General features: G+C 26.8%; 1 protein-coding gene across 1 annotated transcript; it reads right to left on the minus strand.

Moving 5' to 3' along the window:
- Positions 1-936: 936 nt before the first annotated feature.
- Positions 937-7680, minus strand: LOC107169348 (interferon-inducible double-stranded RNA-dependent protein kinase activator A homolog B-like). Its single transcript, XM_089216251.1, has 7 exons — positions 7262-7680; positions 2637-2717; positions 2480-2572; positions 1810-1985; positions 1522-1751; positions 1326-1428; positions 937-1258 (listed from the first exon to the last, which is right to left on the minus strand). The coding sequence occupies exons 1-7, from the start codon at positions 7309-7311 to the stop codon at positions 1122-1124; spliced, it is 870 nt and encodes a 289-aa protein (XP_089072377.1). The 5' UTR covers positions 7312-7680; the 3' UTR covers positions 937-1121.
- Positions 7681-8170: the final 490 nt, after the last annotated feature.

Below are 8170 nucleotides of genomic sequence, written 5' to 3' on the forward strand. Positions count from 1 at the left end.
AGGTGGGGAAAAATGGCATTATAGAAAATGTGTATCAGGGCAGCAAAATCCAAATTATGTCACTGTTACTGATGGAATTAGTATATAGACAATATTAATTAAAAGAAAATTAGTTATATTTGAAAATTTTAGTAGAATATTGTTTACTTACTTTGACTACAAGACTTGAAGAAATCCTTTAAAAAATGTTTGGAATAATCACCCGAATATTTATGAAAAATGGTATTCTGAATGAAGAATTAAAAATATTTTGCTTTAGATATCAAAAATATTTAGCAGGTTATTTGTCTGCTGTGGAATATTTGAAATAACAGCTAATATTCAAATAGTATATTATATTTGCGTAATAGGTATAATTTATTGTAATAATGAAATATAAAAATAAATAAAAAATTGAATTTTCTATAAAAAATATTCTAAATTATATATTTAAAATATCTTTAGCACAATAGATACTCTATATAAGAGTAATAAAATCATTCCAAATACTTAAAATTATTCAAAATACTCACAGAATCTGCTGGATCAATCAAAATTCAATCAACATTAACATATTTGTAAGATAATTTCAAATATAAATTTTTGTTTTTCATTCCATCATCAGTTATAGTTACTAAATTAGATTTTTTCGCTAGCTAACATATGTGCGAGTTAGAACTTACGCCACAGTCTACTTGGCCGCTCTGTTCCTATATCATCTAATTATTTTAGTAAAAAAAAATAAGAGCCAGGGTTTCCTAAAATTGTAGTTATCAGTAATTTTTTATAATTTACTGGTAACTACAATAACAGTACATAATAGTAAATCTGGAATAGGTGAAACGTGAAAATGTTTTGGACGTAATAGTATGTCCAGAACATTGAAAGGGTTGAATAATATAACACAGCAAATAAAAAAAATTAGTTATATATATATAACTTAATTACTAACATAAATACTTATACTTATTACTTTATTTAAACTGGAAAATGAATTGTCAAAGCTGATAAGTAATTGTTATGTAATTAATTAATCAATTTAATCAATGATTAGTTTAAACGTTGAAAGAAATAATGATCATTGTTCATTAAGTCTAATGAACAATATAATAAAATGTAAATACATTTTTAAAGTTATATTATTAAATATAACATTTTGATTTGAAGTATGTCAAAATAACAAGAGCAGCAGATTCTCTAGCATCAAATTCATTTTTTCCTGATTTTGAAATCACAATTACTGGAAAAGTATTTACCTGCATCATAACTTCTTCTTCATCTAAAAAAATAAAACAAAACAAAATAAAATAAAATATAAAAAGTTTGTATTTAAATAAATTTAATACCATAATTTCTAGAAATCACAGCACATTCAAAAGTGAGGTATTCTTTTTCCAAAATTTTTTTGAAAGTATCATAAGCTGTCCACTTGAATTCATTTGAATTTTTCTAGATAAAAACAATAGTAATAATAATAATAATAAAATGTTTATTAGCATTGTTGCATAAAATAAAATTAACTAGGTATATCCAGTATATTACCTCTATGTTAAGTAAATGTGTTTTTTTGGGTGCACTTTTTACATCAAAAAAGGTTTTCAAAATAGTCATCGATTCATGACACAAATAAGAAGCATGGTTAGAAGTCTCCTTTTTAAATTCGCATTCATTGCCAACAAAACAAAAGGAAGCGTTTGATATCAATTTTTCCATTTGCTTATACATTTCATAAGCTGCTACTCTTTTAGCTCCCTGCTTTGTTACACCTGTGCCTGTTCAAAATATTTATTTAATATTTAACAAAAATATCATTTTGTATAAAATATCTACCTAAGGATTCGTAAATAGATATGAAACACATCGCTGTAAACTTTGCATTGGGGTTTTCCAAGTTTTCATTAGAAAAAGTGTAAATGGGAAATGGATAATTATGGACTATGCATAATTCTTGTAGTGAACCAACAGGATTTGATTCCACACTGTTATCCTTTGAACCAACATTTTTTCTGAAAATAAAAATTATACTTTCTAATTGTCTATCTCACTTGGCATTATATTAAGAAGATGTCAGCGCACTATTTGTTTTCTCTTTCTGGCTCACTCGTAACATAGACAAAACGCTTTTACGCAGAATCATTTGTTCTATGTCTTTAAGTAATTTTAAAGTAAAATCTCCCTTTACAAAAAAGTTAGAGAATAATACTTTTGAGGGATTGACACATCGATTTGTCTAAATATTGTCACTAAATAATTTAAATATCATTGAAATGTACAACATTTTTTTGTGAAAGTCGAATACTAAGTCAAATATCAATAAAATATAAAATCGATATGTCATTCCCACAAAAATATTATTCTCTATCTTTTTTGAAATGGGAGGTTTTACTCTAAAATTACTTAAAAACATAGAAAAATCTGCGTAAATGCGTTTTGTCTATGTTATACATGGGCCAGAGAAAGAAAATAAATAGTGCGCTGACATCCTCTCAAGTTTACATACCTTACTGAGGACGGTGGTATACTTTGGCCAAAAGTAGAAGATTTGTCTCTTTGATTATGACTATTAAAATATTCACTCAGCTTAGGAACTTTGCTGGAATAAACAATGTTACATTAAAGTACATAATTATTTTTATTTTCATTTAAAATTTACTAACTTCATAAGCACAGTAGAATTAAGAGAATTCATATGTTTTTTGCTGTTATTATTAGAAAATACTGTCTCTTTGAAGTCTTGTCTGAAAATAAAATATATACTTATAAACATTTGTAGTTACACCTAGTTAGGTAGTTGGTATTTTTCATACATATTGTACTACTACATAACGTATTTATTTTTTAAGCCAATAATCTGGTTCAAATATGGTATACATCTTAATGTTAGTTTCACCACAAAAATAAAAATAAACCGTTACCTAGTCTTAATGTTATTATTTTTTTACATATAAAATTAACATTCTATATTTTTTCATGAGAATTTGGTATTTGGTAAATAAGTAGTTAACTTTCTGTAAATAGTCAATTTTACTTGGTATCTATAAATTTACAGCCATAAAACTAAAAATGAACTTAATGTGTCTTATCATATTATAACCACTACAAATACTGTACCTAGGTACTTTTAACTTTAAGTTAAATGAACAATAAATATTTGCATATCTATAATTTATTATGCCGTTTATATTACACATCCAGACTCAAGTTGTGAATTATACCTACTACAATGTATAATTCAAATGAGTTTAAAATTTTTAGATACAGGGGATTACTCTAAACATGGGTACCATTCTAATGAACACTGAATGTTACGCATAGATGAATTAAATTTCAATTTAATGATTTAAAATCTTCGTAAACGAAAAAAAATTTTTAGCAAACATGGACATAGCGGATAGCCTATGTTACCTAGTATATTTTATGATATTTTTGCTATTAAAGTAATTTATTTTACTATTAATTGAACTAATTTTTGCAGAAAACATTGCATTTAATAATGACATTAAATATATTAAATATTATAATAAACTTTAAATGTTTCAAATACCTAGCAACAAATATTTTTAAATAAATAAAAACAACTAAAAACTTTAATCTCTGTTTAAATATCTATTTTTTCAAATTAATTATTTAATTAGTTCATTAAAATTATAAATTTTAGGTTTTTATTAAATATAATATTAGTCACATATATTAATAATTTGAATGGTTAATATAAGATTTTTAATCAACAAAAGGGTGTGATCAACAATTTAAATTGAATAACTATGTTTATAAATACCAGCAGTCAGGGGCGGCATAAGGGGTGGGCAGCCTGGGCCTACACCCAGGGCGCTTGTTGAAAGGGGGGCGCCTCAATGATATAATGTTAAAACTTAAAACAATCAAGGTTTAAAATCTTCTTTTTTTTTATTAAAATTAACATAAATAAATGTTAATTGTAATATGGTATGAATTGTTTTTTTTTTTTATATGAAATAATACAATATATGTTTATTTATAAGTAGAACAATAAGCATAAGTGATGTTTTTTAAGTATGATTTATTGACGTAAGTAAAGAAACCATAAAATAATGGCACTTGAATTTTTAATTTAAAATATAACTACTATTATTTATATGGGGAGGGACACATAATTTGTTTACTCGCCCAGGGCGCCAATGACTCTACTGCTGGCACTGCCAGCAGTGATAATCAAACCATGGTCATGGTTTGAAAACTGTCGACGAAAATTTCATTATTGACGATAAATTGTAAATGAAAAAAAATAATGATAAATCTGGTGCTATGATGATATTGCACAATATATTGTGTATCACTTTGCCAGATTATCATGATTAGCCATCGACATATTTTATAAAATTATTTATTATTAAACTATCAATTATACTAGTTCTATAACTCAACTTCACCCGAGTGGTGAATTTTTTCTTAAAAGATTTTAAAAGTCGCGTAAAAAAACGTACAGATGGCGCCACGGATGTATTTCTATTCTACTTCACCGCTGAAATGTCTAAAAATAGGTATACAATTTAATATCGTATGTTCTTGATTGGACAATTATTTAGAAATCGCATGTAAATCAAATCATGATTTGAATATTAACCACACATTACAAAACCACAAAAATGTTTTGCTTTGCTTAAAATCGCAATAATTTAAAAATAAAAAAGCAGATAAGTGGGTAATGCTCTGCTGTGCATTCAATGAGAATTGAGTCACTGTAATGGATGTGTTAAATTAGAATTCAATGATTTAAAATCATTGGTTTACGAAAAACGCCTTTGAGAGAAGATGGTCTGTAAACCTATGATATTTTAAAATAAATGCTTATCATGCGGAAATGATAAATTAAATATAAGATGGAAATTTCATGTATTTACGGTTATTCGTTTTTTAATTATAACAAAAATCACTTCATGAGTCAATATGAGAAACCAATTAAATTTCTAATGTTGTAAAAGTTTAAGCTTCAAACGCTCATAAAAATTATATATGACTTTCCGTTATAAATTTTCTTTTTGATAAAGGTAGACAAACTTATGACTTATGAGTAATCTTGTTTTAAATTTTCAAATCTTATGATAAAAAAAAAAAAAATTTTTTATGAATTAATAACTTAAATAATTTGCAAATTTTCGTGTTTTTTTACATATTTTATAGAAATTCAAAATTCAGACGCTCATATGTCATAATAAACTATAAAATTATAATTGATTTACGGCCAGCTTTTTTTAAATGTCCACTAATATAAAGTATAAACTCACGAGGAACCTTTTATTTACGAGTAAATTTTTTTTTTTTTTATTGACATTAATTGAAAATGAGATATCTAATAAGATATGTTGCATTTTTTTGCCAATATAACTGGAATATCTGCTTTTTTTCATAATTCAACATCCCGTACTAATGTAGTTGACAGTATTATAGGTAAACGCATTCCTCAGTTTATACAGACAAGGTGGGCATCTAGATCAAAAATTTTGCATTTATTATTTAATGAGTGGATTAACTTTAAAGCAGTTTTTGAAGCTATAATAAATGATGCTAAGTCATCAGCTGATTCTATTTGTGGATCAGTTGGACATTTAAAAAATCTTAAATCTTTTGAATTTGCATTTTTGGCACACATTTTTAGTGATATATTTTTAATTACAGATAACTTATTTAACACATTGCAAAACAAATCATTTGACATAGAATATTGTTTAAGGAAAATAAGTACTGTATGTGATCATATAAAAAACAGAAGAAACAAAACAGAATTTTTAAAAATATATAATAATGTAGTTGCTTTAACTAAGTTGCCCAAACCTTCTAGAAACAATGCCAATATGGAATCAAGATATAGAATTTTATTTTATGAAATTATAGATAATATTTTAATGCAGTTAAGTGTTAGATTTAATGATACTGATAGATTAATATTTTTACAATTAGCTGACATTTCCAAATTTAAAGATTATTGTAGCATATTCCCCACTTGTGCTTTAAATAATCTTATTAAAACCTATTCTAATATTTTTCATAAAAGTGGAACTAGAAGTATTGTATAATAACGTAAATTATCATAACCTACCACACATTTATGATATGATCAAGATTTTTGAAAAAGATGGTTTAAAGGAAGTTATGCCTGAAGTAAATAAGTTATTTTCGTTAATTTTAACCATTCCATCTACTAGTGTTTCTGTCAAAAGAAGTTTTTCTTGTCTGAAACGCATTAAGACTTATTTAAGAAACAGTACATCTCAACAGCGTTTAAGTTCTTTTTCTACAATATCCATTGAAAAATTATTAATCCAGCAGCTCAAAGAAAATGAACCATTTTATGAAGATATTATTAATATATATGCCAGTAAAAAAGATAGATGTATTGAATTAATATATAAAGCATAATATTGTTTTTATACTCTTAATTATTTATGTCAGATTAATTTTATTTTTCTTAAGTTTTGTTTCATAAGATTATTTTGTTACTAGAAAGACACTAGTCAATTCATAAAATAAAAACCGTTAAAATGTTTATTATTTATATTTTATTCAAATATGTTTCTATAACTATACTTTTATTTATGTTACTTCAATTTGTTTGTGATTTTTCTAGAAAGGCACAGGTTATATAGAAACCAAAATTGTTTGTTATTAAGATTAACACATTTTTTTTATTTGAATTAATTTTTTTAAATTTTCCTTTTGCATCAATTTGTAACTTACAACTAGATATTTTTTAGGTTTATGTGTCTCAGTTTTGTTTAAATTTTAGATGTATAGTATATTCAATATTTTATATTAATATATTATATAGGTATAATATGACAGAAAATAGTAATGCCAAATCATAACTAATAGTTAGGTACCTATATAGATTATAGGTAAATAAAGAAAATGAAAATTTTCTGACAGATTTTTAAAGAAAAAATATTGTTTTTAAACAAAATAAATGAGTTTTGAGAACTGGGGGATTTGCGCTAACATGTCTAGAAGGGTACAATATTTTTGCCTCCTCAAAAATTTAATGTCAGGACCGCCACTGTATTATATTATCTACTATACAGTCACTGCAGTGGTAAAAACGGGTAGAAAATATATTCAAAAAAATAAATAGACTCCAACGTGGTCATCTCAGTGACATCTTATATCAATAAACTTGTATTTATTATGCATATTATGTATTTATCTAATTGTATAATTGTTTACTGCTCCGTAATAGGTATAGGTAATAAATTGATGAATATTACAATAATAATAACTGTTTATCTATTACAATCTATAATATACTTACGCCCGGTGCATGGATCCCGATTGACCGGCAATATCCTTCTGATTCGACATGATCGGTGGGCAATGGTAAATATTGCTACTATTCGGGCTCCTTGGGTGAGCTTACGTAGACTCGACGAACCCACCAAACCACTGGCGAACGACGACGACTGATCGAAGATGGTACAACGGTAGAGAATAGAGATATGACGCGCAGAGGAAAAACGAAAATAGACTCAAACGGCAACGAAACTCGCCAGCGAAATCTACGACAGCGGATAATGGCATAAATAGCGGCAAATCGAAGGCCGACGACCGTTCGCGTTCCGTCCGCGCGCCGCCCGATTGGTCGGTGTCGTCGTCTGATTGTACTATCTTAAACCACCGTGCCGACAGAATATACCTAATAAAATATTTTTAATACTATTAATACTTTAGAAATTTTAATTTGTCATCGGTCCGCCGCAAACACGAACAGACATAATAATTATGAAAATAATAATAATAATAATGGCGACTCTCATACAAATATTTCATCGATTCCTCCAGACCTTTTTACAGTTTTACACTAGGGCAGGGTTTTCAAACTTTTTTTCGCGTACCACTTCAGTATTATTGTATTATAATATCAATTATTGTATTATTGATATTATTATTATCAATCAGTCACGTACCGCTAATGATTAAAAATAGAACCATACCAACCTACCATAGAGTTGAATATACTTATTTTGAATAAAAAAAAACCAGTAAAATACTACGCCAAAATTATTATTTATTTATTAATACGATTTTATTAGTGTTTTTAAACTTACGCGTTTTACGTACCTCCATGATGAAGTCGTTCGCGTACCACCGGTTAGGGAACCGCTGCACTAGGGCGGTATATCGTTTCCGCCAGGGGGAAAATAATCTTTGCAAACAAAACTTA

Source organism: Diuraphis noxia, unplaced genomic scaffold (genome assembly GCF_037042655.1).
Source record: "Diuraphis noxia isolate RWA-SAM2 unplaced genomic scaffold, SU_Dnox_SAM2 contig0001, whole genome shotgun sequence".
NCBI lineage: Eukaryota > Metazoa > Arthropoda > Insecta > Hemiptera > Aphididae > Diuraphis > Diuraphis noxia.

Coding starts and splice junctions, on each gene's coding strand:
- LOC107169348 (XM_089216251.1), bottom strand. CDS start 7,311: ATGTCGAATCAGAAGGATATTGCCGGTCAATCGGGATCCATGCACCGG. Junction 1,986..2,479: donor ATACCACCGTCCTCAGTAAG/GTATGTAAACTT, acceptor TTTTATTTTCAG/AAAAAATGTTGGTTCAAAGG. Junction 1,259..1,325: donor TGTGATTTCTAGAAATTATG/GTATTAAATTTA, acceptor TTATTTTTTTAG/ATGAAGAAGAAGTTATGATG.